The sequence below is a fragment of the Oncorhynchus masou genome, chromosome 16 (genome assembly GCF_036934945.1).
Source record: "Oncorhynchus masou masou isolate Uvic2021 chromosome 16, UVic_Omas_1.1, whole genome shotgun sequence".
Lineage (NCBI taxonomy): Eukaryota > Metazoa > Chordata > Actinopteri > Salmoniformes > Salmonidae > Oncorhynchus > Oncorhynchus masou.
Genome location: NC_088227.1, coordinates 11,069,142 through 11,091,310, shown reverse-complemented (window position 1 = coordinate 11,091,310; position 22,169 = coordinate 11,069,142). Strand labels below are relative to the sequence as shown.

Sequence of the window (22,169 nt, the reverse complement as noted above, 5' to 3'; positions counted from 1 at the left end):
CTGCCATGTATGGCAACTTCTCGGCCTCCAACCGCAAAGCACTACAGAGGGTAGTGCGTACGGCTTAGCACATCACTGGAGCCAAGCTTTCTGCCATCCGGAACCTCTATACCAGGCGGTGTCAGAGGAAGGCCATAAAAATTGTCAGACTCCAGCCACCCTAGTCATAGACTGTTCTCTCAGCTGCCGCACGGCAATCGGTACTGGAGCGCCAAGTCTAGGTCCAAGTGGCTTCTAAACAGCTTCTAACCCCAAGCCATAAGACTTCTGAACATCTAATCAAATGGCTACCCAGACTAACTCTACCTACATGTACATATTACCTCGACTAACCAGTGCCCCCGCACATTGACTCAGTACCGGTACCCCCTGTATATAGTCTCACTACTGTAATTTTACTGCTGCTCTTTAATTACTTGTTCCTTTTATTTCTTATTTGTATTTTTTAAACTACATTGTTGGCTAGGGGCTTGTAAGTAAGCATTTCACTGCAAGGTCTACACCTGTTGTATTCAGCACATGTGACTAATAACATTTGATTTATAGAATACAATACAGTATATACATATGAGATGGTGTGATGCAATATGTAAACACAATTTAAAAGTGACTAAGATACCGTAGAATAGTGTGGAGTGCAGTTTATACATATTGTGACGACCCTCCTGCTCTGTCTGCCGTATTCTTTCGCTTTGCTCTTGTTTTCCTTATTAGGATGTTGGCGGGCGGAGCTGGGAGGGTCGTCAGCGACATGGGACACACCTGGGCCTGGGCTTTGTCTATAGGCAGCGCCTCTGATGTGCTAGTGATGTTTCGCAGTCTGATGGCCTTGAGATCGAGAGACTGAAAAACAGCTTCTGTCTACACAGACCCTGGTTCGATTCCAAGTTGTATCACAACCAGCTGTGATTGGGAGTCCCATAGGGAAGCGCACAATTGGCCCAGCGTTGTCCGGGTTTATCCCGGGTAGGCCGTAATTTTACATAAGAAATGATTTTTAACTGATTTGCCTAGATAAATGTTAAATAAAAAAATGTAATTAAATAGTCTTTGGTATAGGCATGTAATTTGTTGCAATGCTTTTTTTTGTCATTTCATTGGCAATGACATGCATCTTGGATAATTACCGTCATTGAGGGTCCTCCCAAATATGAGTAAAATTATGTCCTCAGGTTTAATGGGGGGATTGTAGTCTCGTCCGGTGGGAGTGGCTACTATTTTGATAACAGGTGAAACAAAAACAACTGGATCGCCAACCCATAGCTTCGTCCAGCAACTAGGCATTTGTATTAACATTTATTTGATCAATTCAGACTTTTACAGGTTAATATAAATTTAGTTTATAGACTACCCTGAAAATGTGAGACATATCCTCTCTGTTTTTCAGGCACTGGGTACCAAAACAATCAACATGTGCTTTTGATGTATCATAATAAATCTGCGGTAGTCAGATCGTCAAATCGAATGGGATATTGCGTTCACTTGTCAGTAAACTTGTGGACGGTTTAGTTCTATCCAACAAAGACGTGATAAACCCGAATCAGAACTTATATCGTGACGCAATAAGAAGCTTTTATTCTGCGTTCTGGTTTCATGTCCTTGCTCTTATTTTTGACATTATCTGCCCAGATTTTGATATTTGCCTAAACGATCAACATCCTACGAATTGTTCCAGCCTTGGATTTGCCGACGTGTAGGCTTCATCTGCTCATGCTCCAGCAGAACCAGCCAGCCCAATTACCAACATGGCTGTAAATGTTTCTTACGTATACAGTTTTATTTTATGTATTCATCATTTCATATCCAAAGCCGCAGTCGAAAGCAGATTCTCCGACTTCAAAAGCTGTGCAGACGAGAAATGCAGTAGTAAGTACTTGGCGCTGAACTCAAGCGAAATTTCAGGATGCTTCCATCTTTCCATCGCTAGCTAGCTTGACCGGTGTTGTCATTTCAAAGGGAAGAACTTGGCTAACCTAGCGCAACTGTCGTTAACGTTAGTTGTAAATACCAATACATAATAACCTAAGCTTGCTTCATTGTAACCGAAGTTTGCTTAATTGTAGCCGAAGCGAAGTCTTAGCCTGTGTTGGCTACTGCCTGTCTAGTTGCCAAATTCTGGAACTATAACAACTGTTTCTATAGTAACTAAGTTAGTAGCTTGCACAATGTAAACACGCTTTCGGCCTATATATTTTGAAACCAAAGGTAAAGCCGCACAAGGGCCCATAGCTACTCCAAACTTGTGAACATTGACTAACTAGCTACATGACAACTTGCCAGTTGATCTGGCAGTATTCTTAACTAACTAGCTAGCTACACATAATAAGAGATGCTAGCTTGATTGTAATCAACCTCTATAGTTACTTACTAAATGGACCATAAATATATCAAAATTCTGTTGGCTTAGGAAGCAAATTGCAAGATGGTGTATAGGCCTGGTTAGCTATAAAGCGAACTATTGTTGACATAAAATACTGGCATGTCATTAACCCCTCTGCTTGCAAGTTCTTCTCTTTTTACATCTACCTTATCAAGACAAAACAATATTCTATTGACCCTTAATGCTTGGCTTTCCTTTTGGATACTATGGCTCTGTAAAAAGAGAAGCAGATAAATCAAGGCTTACTTTAGTGATTTGTATTCTATTCACACCCTGATTGTGCATGGGGCACAAAGGGTGGACGCTGAGGTAATGGGCTGAAATCTTTGGTAGGGGTGAAACAACTGATCTTTGAATCATTCCTCTCCACAGTGCTCTTGTGCCGGGGGAAAGCTTTTAGTGATTTCACCAGACCAGACTGTCGGTTTCTGCCATTTAAAAAAGGAGAGACTATATGTCTACTATAAACTCTCAGGCCAAAGGACAAATATATGGGCAGGGAGTGTAAGTATGAGTTAATATTTAATTCAATGGTTTTACTTTATTTGTACTATTTTCTACATTGTAGCATAATAGTGAAGACATTAACACTTTGAAAAACACATGGAATCATGTAGCAACCAAAAAAGTGTTAAACAAATCAAAATATATTTTAGATTCTTCAAAGTAGCCACCCATTGTCTTGATGACTTCTTTGCACACACTTGGCATTCTGTCAACCAGCTTCATGAGGTAGTCACCTGGAATACATTTCAATTAACAGGTGTGCCTTATTAAAATTTTATTTGTGGAATTTATTTCCTTCTTAATGCGTTTGACCCAGTTGTGTTGTGACAAGGTTGGGGTGGAATACAGAAGATTTGGTAAAATACAAAGTCCAAATTATGGCAAGAACAGTGCAGTCGCAAAAACCATCAAGTCCTATAATGAAACTGGCTCTTATGAGGACTGCCACAAGAAAGGAAGACCCAGCGCTACCTCTGCTGCAGCTGATAAGTTCATTACAGTCAACTGCACCTCATATTGAAGCCCAAGTAAATGCTTCACAGAGTTCAAGTAACAGACATAGCCCAACATCAACTGATCAGAGGAGACTGTATGAATCAGGCCTTCATTGTTGAATTGCTGCAAAGAAACCACTACTGAAGGACCCTAATAATAATAATAATAAGAGACTTGCTTGAACCTAGACACATGAGCAATGGACATTAGACTGGTGGAAATATGTCCTTGGGTCTGATGAGTACAAATTTGAGAGTTTTGGTTCCAACTGCCGTGTCTTTGTGAGATCCAGAGTAGGTGAACAAATTATCTCCACTTGTGTGGTTCCCACCGTGAAGCATGGAAGATGTGTGGGGGTGCTATGCTGGTGACACTGTCTGTGATTTATTTAGAATTCAAGGCTCACTTAACTGGCATGGCTACCACAGCATTCTGCAGTGATACGCCATCCCATGTGGTTTGTGCTTAGTGGGACTATTATTATTATTTTTAGCAGGATAATGACCCAACACACCTCCAGGCTGTTTTGGGCATTTTGACCAAGAAAGAGAGTGATGGAGTGCTGCATCAGATGCCCTGGCCTCCACAATCTCCTGACCTCAACCTAATTTGAGATGGTTTGGGATGAATTGGACTGCAGAGTGAAGGAAAAGCAGCCAACAAGAGCTCAACATATGTGGGAACTCCTTCAAGACTGTTGGAAAAGCATTGGGGCGGCAGGGTAGCCTAGTGGTTAGAGCGTTGGACTAGTAACCGGAAGGTTGCAAGTTCAAATCCCCGAGCTGACAAGGTACAAATCTGTTGTTCTGCCCCTGAACAGGCAGTTAACCCACTGTTCCTAGGCCGTCATTGAAAATAAGAATTTGTTCATAACTGACTTGCCTAGTAAAATAAAGGTAAAATAAGTAAATAAATTCCTGGTTCAACAACACAACAAGCATTTTGGGACACCTGCAATAACATCTGCTAAACAAGTGTATGTGATCAATAAAATTTGATATGATTTGGGCTAATTTGAAGAATATCAAATATATTTAGATATTTTTTTGTACACTTTTTGGGGGTTGTCCAAACGTTTTTACTGGTACTTTATGTGATAACATTGCAGTCTAGAAGGAATGTTGAAGCTTTTTCTGTTTTGTTAACATGTTTCATTCTCTGTTTTGTTTCCATTTCTTACAATAGGTTGGTAACCGCTTTGGTTACTTCAATAAGGACCAACTCGTAATCAATCACATATACATTGAAAAAGAATTGGAGATTCCTGCTGAGGTAAGTCAATAAATAGATATAGACCTAGTTCACTACTGCCAATGCATCATCGCTTAACACATTATCTGGAATGACTGAACTTCTTTCTGAAATAGGTAGTATGACTCAAACAATGTTTTCTTTTCAGGAAACCGACTTTGTTTGCTTTGACACTGGACATGATAAGTTTGACAGTTATGACATTGATTCACTGTTAGGTTCCTCTTTATTGTTAACAGACAAGGAGGAATCTGTGCAAGTAACCACAGAGACTTTCTACCTAAACAAAAGTGGTGGAAAGCACCACGGCGGGAGTGGATGAGCCTCCACCTGAAGTGACATTGTTAGAAAATGATGAGATTGATAGGGATGTTCCTGAGGACATTGATAAGGTTGTAGATAATGATGATCTGAGACATTTTGAGGCTTTAGAGTCCTCTCTGCCTCAGCCTGAAACTCTTGACACAAAGGGAGTGGAATATAACACTCTACTTGAGACCACAGCTGAGAGGATCAAAGATGACCTTCAGAAAGATCATCAGAGGACAGAGGACTCTGTGCCGTACAGTGTTGTTGAACCAGAGGAAGGTGAGATCAAAGAAACCCCCTCAGAACCTCTATCCAAAGATGATCCTGAGTTAGCAAATGCACCTGATGGTTTTTCAAAAGGCAGACCTATTCCGGAGTTAAAAAACACACTTGGAATAGCTTTTGATGCGGTCACTTCCAATGATGAGGACTCTTGGAAGGTGACTCCATATGACGAGGAAAGTGACAAGACTGAATATCAGCAGGATGAGGAAAGTGATTATCATCTCAGGGAAACTCCATTGCTGGCTTTTTCTGAAGAAAGTTCTAATTTGAAACACGAGAACATTCTGGAATCTGATCATACAGATGAGGAAGACAGTCTATCAGAGGTACCTCATACACAGAAACAGGACTCCAAGGACAATAACCTGTGGTCTGCATTTGGTGATACAGTTTTTAACATTGTCAGTGTGTGGGGAAAGAATAGCTCATGTTGCCGGTTCAGAGGAAGATGAGGAGGATGACGAAGGTGAGATTACACCAGAGCAGCCTCCCAAAATTGAAGAACCCAAGGAGTCATTTGGCTGTTCTACTTCCTCTGAGCTAATCTTTGAGCAACCTACAGACTCTAATTTTAGGGAGGATGCTTTCAAAGTACCTGATGAGGATTCTCAGATGTTGCAGTTTGAGGATGAATCTGAAGAAGCTGACATTGAACCTTCAACACCTCCTGCTGATGATGTGAGTCCCTTTGAACACACTGAGGCTTTAGCAGAGAATCTTACAGTAGATGACAGCCCAGTCCCTAAACAGCTCTCACAGACAGACATGCTCTCAGACTTTGATAGTAAAATTAACGAATTAGAGCAGAAACAAGCTGTTGAAGAACTCCCCATACAAAAAGAGGAGTCAATAGATTTCTCACAAGTAGAGAATACATTTAAACAGGGTGGTACAGAGCTTTTCAGACTATTGCGAGAACCATACCAGAAGATCCCAGATCCAAGTAAAAACACAATGGTGAAAGAGAGCCATCTTGAACTCCCCATAGAGGAGGATGATTCAATACACCTAGAGGGGGAAGAGATTGAGGAAGAGTTGCTAGAGGATGAAAATGCAGTATTGTCTTCATCCATCCAAAACTGAGCACACTGATGAAAATGACACAGAAAGTCTATTTGAATTTGGGTCAGAGCAACTCAATACATATACACAAACCGATGTTGTATCCAGTGATGTGTTGGATGTGGTCCAACACGACGAGGCTATTGACATAGAACCTGAGGTGCATGAGACTGAAAATTATGCTGAAAGTCACACACCCTCACTTAAAGATAAAGTTCTGGATCCCCTTCCAAACAAGGAGACGGAATACAGTGACAATGTGTTTAGGCTGACACTATTGCGAGACCACTTCAAGGAGGAGGATATGGAGCGCCTCCAAAAGATTCTAGGTCTTCAGAATCTCTTTAGGGTGGAGTTCCTGTTTTCTGACCTGGAGCTGAAGGCTGCCCGGCTGTCCCAGATAAACACCAGTGAGGACATTGAAAAGGTGCGGGAAGCCATTTTGGAAGCCTCTGAAACCCCAATCCTGGATGAGATTGAGAGGATGCTGGATGCCCAGGAGAACGCTGACCTGCAGCAGGAGGCTGGTGAGTTTGTTGAGGAAGCTTCCATCTTGGACGACATCCAGGAATTGGTGTTCACCCTGAGTCAGAAGTACTCAACGGCCAGAAACAGTGCTCCCACGGCAGTGGGCAGTCAACTACACCCTGACACAGGTAATATTTTTTTTTTTCAGTTTATGTTCATGTCAGAGTATAGGAGGATTAAAACCTTTTGTTAAATAAATATTTGGAAAGTCTCATTACATTGCTAATGACATGATAATAATGCCTGGAGATTTGGTTTGCAGAATAAGCTGTATTTAAGTAATGTCCAAGAAGTACAACACAGTAAATAGTAATCTGTTGACAGAACAAATACATTTTCTGACAATGCCAGTTAGATTGTAATGCATGAACATTTACTCACTGTTTGCACCTCTCTGAATGTTTCAAAAGATGGGGATATGTCTGATGATGTGGAGGAAGAGAAGACATTCCCGCAGTCTGTGGAGGACACAGACAAGGACAACCTCACTGTGACAGAGACGGGGGAAGAGACTAAGGCACCTGAGAAGCCTGCCAATGATGGTCACAAGATACCAGATATGGGCATTGAGGAGGATAGTGGGTACTTGAACAGAAACAAAGACAATCAGACAAGCTCTAAAACTCAAGAAGAAGTCCAGAGGGGCCCTCAAACTATTTTGGAAAATACCTTGGACATGGGACTTAGCGTAGACATGGATCGTCCTCCCTCAGGTAAGTGTTCATTATATTTCCCTACTTTTGAAATTGTGGTGAGATGTAAACTGTATGCATTAACCTAATTTGCCTGTGCTGTATTTCCAGGATCTCTGGAGTCACCTCCTGTCACTGATTTCCATGAAGATGAGCAGAGTGGTTCATCATTCGTATCAGTGCTAATTTTATCTGGTCGTCTCATCACCCTGTTTTATGAGTATCTTGGAATATATGGTGTTATGGTAAGTTACTTCATGTATTTATCTCTTGTGAATGGGCTTTCCTTTCCATTGTAATTGACTGATTGCCTGCATGTAGTGCTTAGGACTCAAGTATTCATACTTATTTTATTATTGCTAGGACAATGCATGTATTATTTTTATTTGGGGGGCATTTGCCATGCTGACAGTGTTACCCAACCCTTCCCCTTTTTTCAACTGGTAGTTGAGTACAGCACCGTTTCCGTTAAATTAAACGTTCCAGAACGTAAAAACGTACTGAATGCAGCCCCGGTTCAGTGATCCTTTCCCATTTTTTGGTAGATGTGTTCTAGTGAAGTGTAGGCTGAAGTTAAGTGTCCACAGCCAGTGTTTTGCTTATTGAGTGGGATATAAATGACCCCGCCGCTCGTTTCACCAGGCTTTGCGTAATCGCCTTCAGAACTCTAAAAGGAGGCTAGTAGACATGTTGTTGGCGAAGCAGAGACAGCATTGGCAAGCTAACCTTCAATCTTAGGTTATAGTAGCTAGAAAGATGGGTACATATTGTCCCCTCCTGGGTAAATAGAACCACGATGAAAGATCCTCCCCAGTAGTCGACAACGTTGATCAGTTGGTGAAATTAGGATTTTCGGGTTTACGCAAACGAGTTGCATTGCAAGTCACAAGCCAAACTAACTTGATAGCCAGCTCAACTGTCAAAGTAAAGTAGCAATGGATTCGGAAGAAACAACCCCATTACCCACTTTGCCCCTGATGACAGAATCTGATCAACTGTCTCTTGTACTTCAATATGTAAGTAGTTGGCTACAATGTAGCTAGCTGGCAAGTCAAGTCTTAGGCAGCCATATGGCTGGCTGGCTAGCTACATTGAAACTGAATCTTGTTGGCAACTTCATTGTCTTGGGGAATGATTTTGTCCAACAATACCTAATAAATTTCCCAAATAGTTGCAGCCTAGAATGGGTCACTTGATTGCTCTTAGTTTCAATTTTTTTCGAAGTGGAAGTTGCCTGTCCTCTTCCTCATTAAAAAAATGGCTCACTTTCCAGACTAGCAGTATCTGTTCTTCCTGTTTCTGGGTCTCAGATCGAGAGGTGCCTTCAAGTTGTTGAATTTTGCTTTGACAGCTTCCCCTTACATAACTATCACCTGAGGTTACATGCCATTAAAATCTACACATGGCTCATGTCTAGTGATATGTTATGTAATCATCTGTTTTGTTTATTGGCCATTTTGGCCACAGGGTGAAAGGCAACATGATGCAATCTTTTGCACTCTAAATCCACATAGGCCTAAGGCTTGTTAGTTAGATCCACTCTGTGGTGATTCATTTAGCCTTTCCCTGAATTTCACTGAGAGACTGCGATGGAAGTTCTGTATTGTGCAAAGGTCACCATGGATGGGCAGTGTTAGGACCCCAGGCCAATCCAATCCCAATTGATTACATAAGGTCAAGGCAAATCTTCTCTCTATTGATTTTGATCAACAGCTAGGTTATAGGCGATGTCTATTTCTAAACCCACCTTGATTTGATCTGAAGATATGCCTCTTTGCATTGACCTAGAAGGTGCTCAGTGGGATATCCATTAGCCATGCTTGTAAACAGAACACTGGAATGCCTGATGGTTTAGTTCAATGTTTTTAACATCACTTATTTTCTTCTGTCATCTCAGGCCAACTATTACACAACTTATTTGCTAAGCCTGACATGTGCTGTCATAATACTGATTGGACCTGTCTCTCCCCAGATGGTCACCAGCCTGCCAGAGCACTGGAAGCCAGGTCCAGACTTCTACAGCGTGTTCTGTGAACCCATGCTGGTCACTGCAGGTGCCGGGGTCATCGGCTTCCTCTTCTGGAGGAGCATTCTATCTGTAAGTCGTTGTTGCACAGTTACCGCTTTCATAATTTCTGATTGCTTTATTATTCTATGATGTATGCTACCATTGAGGAGGCTGTTTGCTGCCACTTTTCTTTTCCTCCTCACAGGTCAAAAGCAAGTCATATCTAAGTAAGTTCTTCTCTTTGGCTATTTAGAGTGCATTAATGAATCCTCATTCATATTGCTTACAGGCTGGTGTCCTTGTCACGTGTAAACCATGTCTGATTTCATATTCTTGTCATGTATTTTATTAGCTACTGAAAAAGAGCTGGTGGACAGGATGAAAATGCTTGAACAAGAGAAGAAGGAGATACTCCAAAAGGTCGCTGAACTGCAGCAACGGGTAAGTTGCAGAGACTTTTCACTGACTAAGATCCAGAATTTTGAGTTCAATGTGAATTAAGGGACATAATGTTTTGACAGTATATTTCTACTGGGTTCCCCTTAGGGTGAAGAACTTAAAGAAAACCAAAAGCTGTCTGAAAAATCTGCCACTTTATCTCTGGAGAAGATCCAGGATTTGGAGGTGTCTCTGAGAAATATTATCTTGATCACATGTCATTGTCATGCTGACAATTATTAAATTTTTTATTATAATTGTTTTCTCCTCCATAGTGTTTAAATTGACTGCATTTTCTTTTTCTATCTAATAGAATATTGTGCAAGAGATGGAGAGACAAAATGAGCGCCTGGATGCGGAAAATCACTTACTCGCCATATCCTTTGACAAAGAGCGGGCCAATACTGCGAAACATGAAGATATGGTGAGTAGTATTGAGCGATTTGGCTGTAATTAAAATGTTTCAGAACAACCAATTCTCTGACGTCGGTTCAATTATTTGAATCCCATTAAGTTAGTTTATTATGTGAGCTCAATGTGCCGTTTCTCTAGAGAGAAATCAAATCAAGCACAAACTTTGGGACGTTGTAGTTTTCAACAGGCAAAAAAATATTCATTTGTAATAAATAACATAGTTTAGTGCAGAAAATGTGGTAATTGACTAAAATGACCACAATCCATTACACCTACAGCTACCTGGACTTGTGCGGGCAGTCACAGAGAGAAAGTGACAGCCTGCAAATGAAAGAGACACCCTAGAGAGCAGTTGCTTTCGTGATGTAGACAGCTACTATTAGCCAGCTACTATCCTAAATAGGATGGCTCGTTGATGAGCACAGAGAAAGATGGTTGTCATTATGCTTATCATTATCTTTGCCCATAGATGTCCGAAATGGATAAAACCATTGAGAAGTTGAAGCGCAGCAAGAAGAAGACCCAGCACGCACTCTCAAAGGTAAATGTCATATACGTGAACATGCCCAATGAAAATATGTCAAATATATTAACATTGCAACAATCAAATGTAAAGTGTTTATTTCCTTTTAATTATCCTTATCATTGAATCTGTAGTCTACCATTCTGATGGATGAAGTCAAGCTCTGTGAAGATGCCCGTAATGTCCAGCACCAGGTTCTGGAGAAGGATATTGCCACCCTGAAGGAGGAGAACCTCTCGGTGAGTATCAATATGGAACAACGATTCACAATTTAAGCCTCAAGACATTGTGTAGGACTCATTGGCCATGCAGGGCCTGCATAGCACCGTCCTTATGACCTAATTTCCTTGTTACAGCTGCACCATGCTGCCAAGTTGTGGGAGGAGAAGCACAGAGAGACAAGAGAGCAGATCAAAGTCTACCACAAGTCGCAGAAAGACCTGGAGGATTCCCTTGTTCAAAAGGACCACAACGTTGAGTTTTTTTTTTTTTTACACGTTACGATATTGTTACCCACATCAATTCCTGTTCACACCTTCTCAAATGCACCTTGATGACAAAGAAACATGTCATCTTTTATTATGTTCCAAAAAAATACTTCTTGACTGATTCTAGGGGAAAAGTGTCTCAATTGGTGCTTCTCAACCTCTCTGGCAGGTTCTATCTGACCTGCTAGGAGACCTGGAGGCCTGCGATGACCTGAAAGGTGGAGTTGTGGCTAACGGGGAAGCCTTTAACGGTTTAGCTCCTCCCACCAGCCTTCTCTGATTAGGATACTGTTATGTGATTTGGTCTTATGTAGCAAAATTTTAAATCGTTTTTTACATTGGATTAAGGTAGAGACTTGGAGCAACAAAATGGTATATCATACATTACAGTTGAGGAACAATGGGAAAGTAATTCTGCTTTGAAAGTTAATAAGCTTGTAACTCATACTGGAGAGCTCTTCTTTGTCTATACCCATTCAGCATTGTTCACACCCTCTTTAACCTTAGCCCCACCCATCTCTTTAAGGATTCACATGTGAGGTCGTGTACTAAACAACCAAAGATTTCAAGACTAAAGGCTGGTTTACACTACGTCTATCGACATGTCTGTAGACAGTTGTCGCAGTGACATGAACATTCTATTATGAAGAAAAAATCGAATCACAAAAACGACAGGCCGCATGACATCAGCAGCCTGATGGTCCAAAATAGCATAATTGGTTTATTTTAACACCAATAAACCCAACCATTTAAAAATTGAATTTTGTATATGTCAGTCTAGCAAACCAAGAATTTCTAAACAATGGTTTTGTTAGTTTCTAGCTTGTTAGTTGGCTAGCCAGTTCAAATAATGACCATATAATATACCTGACAAAGTCTTAACTTTAGCTAATTAGTATTCATTATTACAGGAAAATAAACTCACAACAAAATCATTATATACAAATTAAGAAAATAGCTTACGGATATTAGTGTGACGAAGTAAAAGCAGGGTATTCTACTGGAGAATTTTAGTACTTGGACAGTGTCTTGGTGGCCTAACGTTATATCCTAATTTGGAGGTCATTTTATGCAGGTCATGTTCTTCACATATTACTGTCTCTGGTGATCACACACATATCAAATAAAATCTGGTTACTTGCATAGTGGAGTCTTTTGTTTGGACTAGCTAGCTAAACAATTAACCATAATCCCAACTCATAACGTTACGACCTTGCATGAATCCCCTGGTAGCTAAAACTAACCAACTAGTTCAATGTTAACCTAGCTAGCTAACATTAGGCTATAACTAGAAATGCAAATGCGTCTGCGATATGAATAATATTATTACACAGATCATACACTTAACATTAGCTGGCGATCCAGCCAGCTAACGTTAGCTAGCTAACAATATGCTTTATTTTGCAGAGAAAACGACTTTCTGGCAAAATTAGAAACTTATATCTGAAAATAGTTTCCCTTAATTTGAAGATGTATAAAACACCTGTCTCCAGAATACAACAGCCTTCAGTGTGTTCTATTTTCGACTGCCTCTGCATATTTGCAATCAAACCACAGAATTTTCTCCATCTACTTAGCTATCATACTCTGCTTCCACCGGACAGTCCACTGATTTTAAAACTTGGTCCTCCTAAAAGTGGTGAGCATCTTTTCAAAAAAGCTACGTTAGAAAGGATTACTTACACATACTGAGAAGCTCATGTTATAGACCAAAGCGTGCTACATGGCAGACCAATCCGAACTTGTTTAATTGCACGTCCAGCTCATCCATTATCTCAGCCAATCAAGACAAAGGGAAGGTTCCTTTCTTTTTCCCTGGCTAAACTAACTCGGCTCCTAGTTTACCATTTTTACTCGTATTTACGGATGGTATACAAGTTTGTTATTAAGGCACATGGAAGTTCACATACCAGAAGGTATTTTGCAACAAAAAAAAAAACATTTTGATAGTTATACATTCAAATGCCTCTCCTGTGAATTATTGATGCGGTACATACGCCTACTTTCCTGAAACGTGTCACTGTGTTTACAATTATTTGTTTCAGACAAGCAGACCATCATCCAAAACCGCATTAAGCAATTGATGGTCGTCTCTCGGGTAAGACTGAGTTCTTTCTTGAACGGACCCAGATTTCTGTGTACCTGAAGGCAGGTAAAACTTGTGCTCAGAACCAAGAAGTGTGTCGACTCTTGCACTAACTGTTGGCAGAACTTTCCACAGGTCCAGACCACTCTGTCTGTTGTGGAGGAAGAGCGCGATCGCTTCATGACCAAGCTGCTGAACGAAGAGAAGTCCAGGAAAGAGCTGGAAGGTATGTCCCAGCAACTAGAATTTGATATGCATCACTACCTTTTCTCTCTCAACACTATCAACTTGTTTTCGCCACAGAGCAATTACAGAAGCTGGAGCATGACATCTTGTTGGTGAAAAGTGACAAGAACCACCTGGAGAACCAGTACAAGACCCTGCAGCAGAAGAATGACATCATGACCGAGATGTACCAGCAGAAGGAGAACGCTTTGCAGCAGTAAGTAGAATCAGAAGCGGTGCAGTTCATGCGTTAATACTATAGTAGGGTTTGTTCTCCATGGTTCCACAGCATGTAAAAATTTAAATTAAAAAAATCCTTGTATTTTACTGTATTCTTTTACAGAGGTTTTCAAATGGACTTTAAGTAGAGTTTGATTTCATTTGTGTGTCGCCTTACAGGAAGCTGACCAAGGAGGAGTTTGAGCGCCCCAACAAGGAAGACCGGCTGATGAAGGTGGACAGCAAGGCCCTAGAGGAGGAGGTCAAGGTGTGTAAGCAGCGCGTTAAAGAGATCCAGGATGAGCTGAAACGGACCGAGAAGTCCTACAAAGCCCAGATCATTGAGCAGGAGCAGAAATCTCACGAGAACTGGGTTTGTACAATACAACTTTTTTAGTCCATTTGTTAAAGAAACAACATGTCTCATTTCTCAACCCCCATCGATGGCACATATTTTAGGATCAGGACATTTTTTTAAAGTCTTCTTTTTGGCCAGTCATTTGTAAGGTGAATTTAGTCCAAAACAGGAGATTTTAAATGTCTATTCCTTCTCTCTAGGTGATTGCACGCGCCGCAGAGCGAGCTCTGTTCGACGAGAAGAAGGAAAACACTAACCTTCGTAACTTGTGAGTGCAACACTAATACAACAGACTCAATTGGGCTATACCAATGCAGGGCTCAAGGCTTATTTAGTTGATGGCACCAGCACATGATTTGGTTGCATACATTTTTCGCCACTGCACGGATATAATGAACTGACCTGTGTCCCATAATGTACCTGCATTCCATAATGAACCAGGCTAATAATGACTAACCATCTTTACATTAGCATGCCCTTGAGTTCTAAAATTGATTTGGATAGATTTACTCAGGGTGCAATGTGACTTTTTTGTCAGTGGAAGTTTATAAATCCTTTGAGATGCATGCTTTCTCTCTCTATTCAGCTAGTAATAGGCTACATTTGGTTATTAATTAATGATATATTAAAAAGCTGTATGATATAATTTTGCAATGTAAGACATTGCTCTGTTTGTTAGAATTGCGGAAATGTATTTTCTAAAGTAAGCCTGTAAAAGATTATTTTACATTTAAAAATAATATGTTGTCCCTTAATTAAGATGGAGAGTTCAATATGTATACAGTAGGCTAGCCAAGACGAGTGCTAGTTGTCTTTGTAGCTTTCTTATTTGTACACTTTCAGTAGCCAGTAGAATATATTTTTTCTCCAGTGACAAGCGAACCAAGATGGTATTCTAGGATTCAAAAAGTAAGATATTTCTTCTAACACATCCAGGGAATGCATGATTGGTATTTTGATGTGAAACCTGTCCAATTAGGATCCAAAATGATCCGATATGTCTGCCTACACACCTTGACCTAGGCTATATTATTCACCACCTGAGGAAGTGGAAACTCAAAACACTTATCTAGATTGCTAACTCTAAATATGTTAATGTTACTAGATAGATAATTTATTAGCAAATGTAATGTCTTACAAAAGATTTCCAGCACTAGGCCCATCCAGGCTACTGGATGTAGCCTTATTCACTGCAAATGGTGCACTCCACGGGTGCATCAAAACCATGTACTACATAGCCTACTCCGGTTGTTAAGTGGTGCCATGAGCTCCGTATTGAGAGCTGAGAAATGCAATTGTATACTCACAGAAAGCTGTGACTCTCCTCTCTGTAACTAGAACAACAGTAGCTGCTTTGCAAACGGCCTTTTTCTGAATTGCATTTTAAGCAGCGGTCATATGGTTGTGCTAATTAGAATGCGCACCTCACCTATTGCTCACTCAAAATGGAGACAGGCAGATCCTTTCATTTGGTTTATTTTTGGTCAATATCACATTTACTTTTTGAATGAGTCATAATAGTAAAGTAAAAAGAGAAGCATTGTGAACTGCCAAGTCGAAGGGCCACAAATACAAGTGTTTTGGTCACAGTTTTGCAAGCTGTATTAGTCTAGATTTGGAGGTACAGTATTGAGAATCTAAATGCCTGGTCTCTTTTTCACCCTAGACTGACTGACATGTCCAGCAAGCTGAATGAGCTCCGTAGGCCTCTGTTCAAGCACACCCCTGGGATGGCTCCCATGCCTCTCCGACGAGGTAAGAACCAATCCTCAGTTCACGTTATTTAGTGCTGGCGACTGGCACGTCTGCATTCAGTAAGGCAAAATTGTCAGAACATATCTTGCAGATAGAAATTAAATGAATAGGGCTGATATGACACTATTCTTGAGGACAGAGATTCATATTTCTATCTGAACGTTCTGTAACGTTCCTGGACATTTCTATTGTCTTGTCGGTTGGATATCAGCTGTGACTGCGTTTCAAATTAGATCTTGGACTTTTTGACTGTCTGATATCCCATCTGCTGTTTGACTTCCACCCTCTGAAATGCATGTTTTCCTGAGGATTTGTATTCCTTGTAGCTGGTCCAATGTGGAGAGACTGACAGTGTTTTGTTGTTAAATGGTTTTGCTAAACACCTGTGAGTGGAGGTGCCCCTTCCCCCTCCTCTCATGATAGAAGTTCACGGGTGCCCCCCCTGTGGGGTGAAGGAACGAGCCCTATCGGGAGTCTCCTGAACCCCCGCCCCGGACAGCCTTGGCCCTGCTGATTGGCCGAGCAGTACCATCCCTCAGCCAATCAAACCCCCTTGTTCACCCTTGTATGCCCTTCTTTTTCACCTTTCCTTTTCCCTGTCTTTGCCTCCGCTGTGGTGTTTCAATAATTCACTTATTTTTCTTCCTACTGCTCTCATCCTGCTCCTTGCTGGTACCCACCTCTGACCTTTTCCTCTTCCTAATGTTTGCCTTCTGATTACGTCCTCTCTGATTTTCGAAGACATTCTTTCCTGTCTCTTTCACTGCCATCTTTTCTCCCTCTACTGCCATCTTTCTCACCTGTGTTTGCGTGTCCAGACGATCCAGAATGCTCCTATGCCCCCGTTTGCTTTCACAATTTGGAATAACCGCTCTTGCATGCCTCTTGCTCTTTCAGTATTATGGTGGTCTTTTTGTTGTGTTCAGCTGTTGTGTGTGGCAACTCGTTAGGTTACAAAAGCTTCAGCCTTTGCTTTCTCTTGTGGGATTACTGCATTCCATGCATTTTTTATATTTAAAATATACACTACCGTTCAAAAGTTTGGGGTCACTTAGAAATGTCCTTGTTTTTGAAAGAAAAGCATTTATTTTTGTCCATTTAAAATAACATCAAATTGACCAGAAATACAGTGTATACATTAATGTTGTAAATGAATATTGTAGCTGGAATATCTACATAGGCGTACAGAGGCCCATTATCAGCAACCATCACTCCTGTGTTCCAATTGCACGTTGTGTTAGCTAATCCAAGTGTATAATTTTAAAAGGCTAATTGATCTTTAGAAAACCCCTTTGCAAGTATGTTAGCACAGCTGAAAACTGTTGTTCTGATTAAGGAAGCAATAAAATTGGTCTCCTTTTAGACTAGTTGAGTATCTGGAGCATCAGCATTTGTGGGTTCGATTACAGTCTCAAAATGGCCAGAAACGAAGCACTTTCTTCTGAATCTCGCCAGTCTATTCTTGTTCTGAGGAATGAAGGCTATTCCTTGTGAGAAATTGTCAAGACACTGAATATCTCGCACAACGCAGTGTACTACTCCCTTCACAGAACCGCGCAAACTGGCTCTAACCAGAATAGAAAGGAGTGGGAGGCCCCGGTTCTCTTGCTCAGTTGTGAACAAGTACATTAATGTCTAGTTTGAGAAACAGACGCCTCACACGTTGAGGAACTGGCAACTTCATTAAATAGTACCCGCAAAACACCAGTCTCAACGTCAACAGTGAAGAGGTGACTCCGGGATGCTGGCCTTTCAGAAGAAAAGTCTTTGTTTCTGGCCATTTTGAGCCTGTACTCGAACCACGCAGCCGTTATACTGCTCAGGAAGGAGACGCGTTCTGTCTCCTAGAGATGAACTTAATCCTAACCGACTTGCCAAAACTATAGTTTGTAAACAAGAAATTTGTGGAGTGGTTGAAAAATTAGTTTTAATGAATCCAACCTAACTGTATATACACATACACACAGTACCAGTCAGAAGTTTGGACACTCATTCTAGGGTTTTTATTTTTACTATTTTATACATTGTAGAATCATAGTGAAGACATCAAAACTATGAAACAACACATTGAATCATGTAATAACCAAAAGTGTTGAACAAATCAAAATATATTTGAGATTTTTGAAGTAGCCTCCTTACTGACTTGCTCAGTTGCCCATTTTGGAGGTTAATACTTTATCCAGATACTTTACATATGTTGAGACAGTCATTTCTTTGCCTTTCTCTCTAAAACTGAAAAACCTCATGCCATGTGCCTAGCTAGATGACCGCTTTGCACACTTTTGGCATTCTCTCAACCAACTTCACCTGAAATGCTTTTCCAACAGTCTCTTGTTGGCTGCTTTTCCTACACTCTGGGGTCAAACTCATCCCAAACCATCTCAATTGGGTTGAGGTCGGGTGATTGTAGAGGCCAGGCCATCTGATGCAGCACTCCATCACTCTCCTTGGTCAAATAGCCCTTATACAGCCTGGATGTGTGTTGGGTCATTGTCCTATTGAAAAACAAATGATAGTCCCACTAAGCGCAAACCAGATGGGATGCCGTATCACTGCTGTGGTAGCCATGCTGGTTAAGTGTCCCTTGAATTCTAAATAAATCAGACAGTGTCACCAGCAAAGCACTATCACACCACACCACCTCCATGCTCCACGGTGGGAACCACACATATGGAGATAATCCGTTCACCTACTTTGCGTCTCACAAAGACCATGAAGGCCTGCTTCACGTGGTCTCCTCTGAACAGTTGATGTTGAGATGTGTCTGTTACTTGAACTCTGAAGCATTTATTTGGGCTGGTAACTCTAATGAACTTATCCTCTGCAGCAGAGGTAACTCTTGGTCTTTCCTGTGGCGTTTCTCATGAGAGCCAGTTTCATCATAGAGCTTGATGGTTTTTGCGACTGCACTTAAAGAAACTTTAAAAGTTCTTGAAGTTTTCCAGATTGACTGATTTATGTCTTAAAGTAATGGACTGTTTCTTTTTGCTTATTTGAGCTGTTCTTGCCATAATATGGACTTAACCCTATTTGGTAAAATACCATCTTTATAACACCCCTACCTTGTCACAACACAACTGATTGGCTCAAATGCATTAAGAAGGAAAGAAATTCCACAAATTAACTTTTAACAAGGCACACCTGTTAATTGAAATGCAGTCCAGGTGACTACCTCATGAAGCTGGTTGAGAGAATGCCAAAAGTGTGCAAAGCTGTCATCAAGGCAAAGGGTGGCTTCTTTGAAGAATCTCAAATATTCTGGTACTGGTACTTCTAGTTCTGGAAGAATAATATCCTACCATGACATGACCAGATATTTTCCTCGGACTGCAAATAGACCAGACTTTGCTATAAATAGATGGTAGCATGAACCAGTAACGTGGTCTTGAGTCAGGTGCCTAATGACAACCAGGAGAGCCAAGGTTAGCATTCTAGAAGATTTGAGAATATTGCAGTGTTTTACGTTGATGTATCACCGTGTATTTATTGTCCAACAGGACCACGACCTCGCGGCCGTTACCCTCCTGACCACAAACACCCAGTGGCTTCTAGACCTGGTAGGGATTGTATTTTTTGTCAATGAGGGTTGATGTGGTGATATCCCTAATCGAGCCCTTATCCTAAATCTCCTCTAATCATTCTGCCCTTTGTTCCTCCACAGACACCATGGCCCCACGTACATCCTCACCAAGCGATCTGGGCAGCTCGGTAAGTGTTTCAAATTGACTGAAAATGTCCACAGGTTATTTACTTCCTTATTACGTAACAATGTCAGGAGGGAAAAAGTGACATGGAACTAGAGAAGGAAAGTTTCAACGAAACACCGTGAGTCCTTACGGTCTTATGTGCATCTCTCTCCCCCCTGTTCCTCCATCATGTGGGTGTGTTTGCACTAAACAGACCACTCCACTAGAGTCACAGGCTGAGGCCCAGGCCTCCACAGAGAACCCAGAGGCAGTGAGTATTATGTTGGAGGCAACGGTGGCAGGGATGTGGATGTGTGTGTGAGCATGCTTACCCCAGCCGTGGATCAGTGGCTGGAGTGGCAGTCAGCTGGGTAGTGGCTTCACAGGGTTGTCAGACTTAACATTGCTGGCTGGATTCTGGTTGCTTGTTTTAAGGAGCTTACAGACGGGCTGCGGTAAACTGAACATTTCTGCCTACTGTGTGTAGATGCCAGCGGTCTCGGTTGTTGTCAGCTCGACGGTTGTGATTTAAAGCATTGGTTGGTTGGCGAGATGGACTCTGCTCATTGGTCAACCATGCATATTTTAAAGCCTTGAGCGTAGAGCCAACGCCGCAGCTCACTGGAGTGAGTACCACGAACGGCGACAATTGCAAAACTGCTTGCCTTTTGCCGCCCTAGACCCATTGAAGTCTGAAGACCTTTGCCGCTCCCCGTGGCCCGTCTGTAAGCTCCTTTTTTATTTTTTCCCTATATTACAACACCCACCCTCCCTCTGATCCCCACTGAATTAATTGGTGACACTGTTCTACAAAGCCATAACTTCAGCACAACTACATGATGGATATCTCAAATGTGTTATCATTTAAAGCTGTGTGTGTTTTGAGGTTAATGCTTTGTGGAAACGGTCCTGATTCTGAAACGGTTGTGTGATTCTTGTGGGACTGTGTAACTTGACTTATTATTGTGGGATATTGTTGTCTTTCTCACCAGTGCATAATTGTTTGTTTTGTTCTAACCTAACGAAACTGTTTGAATCAGATGAAAGGGGCTCTCATTGTTGGTGCCAGCAGCAGGGCGACAAGCACAATGGACCTATTGCTATTCTTTGTTTTAATATATTTGTTGTTCCTCCAGAACACTCGACCTCAGGGTCCTGGCTCCCTGCTGGTCTCTCCCATCAGGTCCCCCCCCCGACTCAAGCCCCGGCCCCCTCAGACCAGTCATCAGCCATCCTTCCGGACTCTGCTACCGTCCCATTCTCGGACCCCACCACATCCCTCCTCCCCCACCCTTCATGCCTCCCGTGTCCCGACCAGACAATGGACACTCAGGCATGATGCGTCCTGGACCCCCACCGCCTAACGGACACCCGCCTGGTCCCATGATACCACCCGGACATCGGCCTCCAACTCCTGGTGCTTACAGTCCCCCTTCCCCACACAACCGGGACCTTCCTCCACCTTCTCACTATGAACCGGTGCCTTCCCCATTCAGTAGGTGGTGAATTCTGGCCCCCAGCTTTTATCTCAAGTTGAGTCTTTGTTATTCGCATCGCTAACCACAACTGAAATACTATTGTTATGTTGGTACTACAGTGTTATATTTAATTTGTATGTTCATTTTTCCTTCTACCTAGGTGTTTCCGGCAGCCCTCCTATGGCCCGACCCATGGGACCCCCACATACCTACGTGCACTATGGACCACTTGATCACTCCATCCTGCCCCCTGGGGTGGCCCCATACCCTCATGTCGGCCCCAGAGACTTCCCTGTGCAGCCACAGGTCCCACATGGCCATGACTCTTCAGTGGGCCCCCAGCCTGGCGCTGGCCCCCAGGGCCAGGGGCAAGACTATAGGTCCCAGCAGGCAACAGCTGCCCCCCAGGACTCAGACAGCTCTGCCATGGCAGAGCCTGAGACACCTACCAACCATTAACGACCCAGCTACATTTAATCAACCACGATTCATCTCTTTATTTTTTCCTTTTTTTGTTTTTTAATTAGCTGAAAATAAATATATGATATACTTGCGAACAACAGAAGTATCTAAAAAGTGAGTTCCTATTAAAGCATCAGAAAATCAATGTCTTATATTTCGTGTCTGAAATGTAATAGACTTGAAGAGGAGTAGTACTGAGGCTTGTTACTCTGCAAGAAGTCCTATTGTGCAATAACATTTATATTGTGTGACTGAGCTTTTTAAAAGGTTATGTTGATTTTGTATTCATTTCAAAATGTTATCATGGTTTCCTGTGGAAATTATTATTAAAAATAAATGGACCCCAAGCTTTTGGGTTGCTTGATCAATCATTTCAGAAGTACCATATTATCTGAGCTCTTCCCAAAACTCTCTTCAGAATGAACTAAAAGGGAAAGTTGTGTAAGTTGAAAGTCAGATGTAATTTACTGTTCTTAGGATATTTTATTAATAAAACTGGTAATAGGTACTGCAGTTTTCT

At 41.7% G+C, this 22,169-nt stretch overlaps 1 protein-coding gene across 1 annotated transcript; it reads left to right on the top strand.

Moving 5' to 3' along the window:
- Positions 1 to 1,431: 1,431 nt before the first annotated feature.
- On the top strand, positions 1,432 to 21,436 carry LOC135557462 (transport and Golgi organization protein 1 homolog). Its single transcript, XM_064990727.1, is given in 30 exon segments — positions 1,432 to 1,866; positions 2,753 to 2,831; positions 2,833 to 2,884; positions 4,568 to 4,654; positions 4,782 to 4,931; positions 4,933 to 5,634; positions 5,636 to 6,316; positions 6,318 to 6,945; positions 7,228 to 7,530; positions 7,621 to 7,754; positions 9,482 to 9,607; positions 9,723 to 9,744; positions 9,870 to 9,958; positions 10,064 to 10,141; positions 10,269 to 10,379; positions 10,839 to 10,910; positions 11,027 to 11,131; positions 11,249 to 11,365; positions 11,550 to 11,631; positions 13,426 to 13,478; positions 13,602 to 13,692; positions 13,770 to 13,908; positions 14,091 to 14,283; positions 14,469 to 14,536; positions 15,935 to 16,023; positions 19,521 to 19,580; positions 19,685 to 19,731; positions 19,924 to 19,980; positions 20,846 to 21,241; positions 21,348 to 21,436. Coding segments are annotated over 29 exon segments (4,764 nt in total). The 5' UTR covers positions 1,432 to 1,745; the 3' UTR covers positions 21,074 to 21,241; positions 21,348 to 21,436.
- The last annotated feature ends 733 nt before the right edge of the window (positions 21,437 to 22,169 follow it).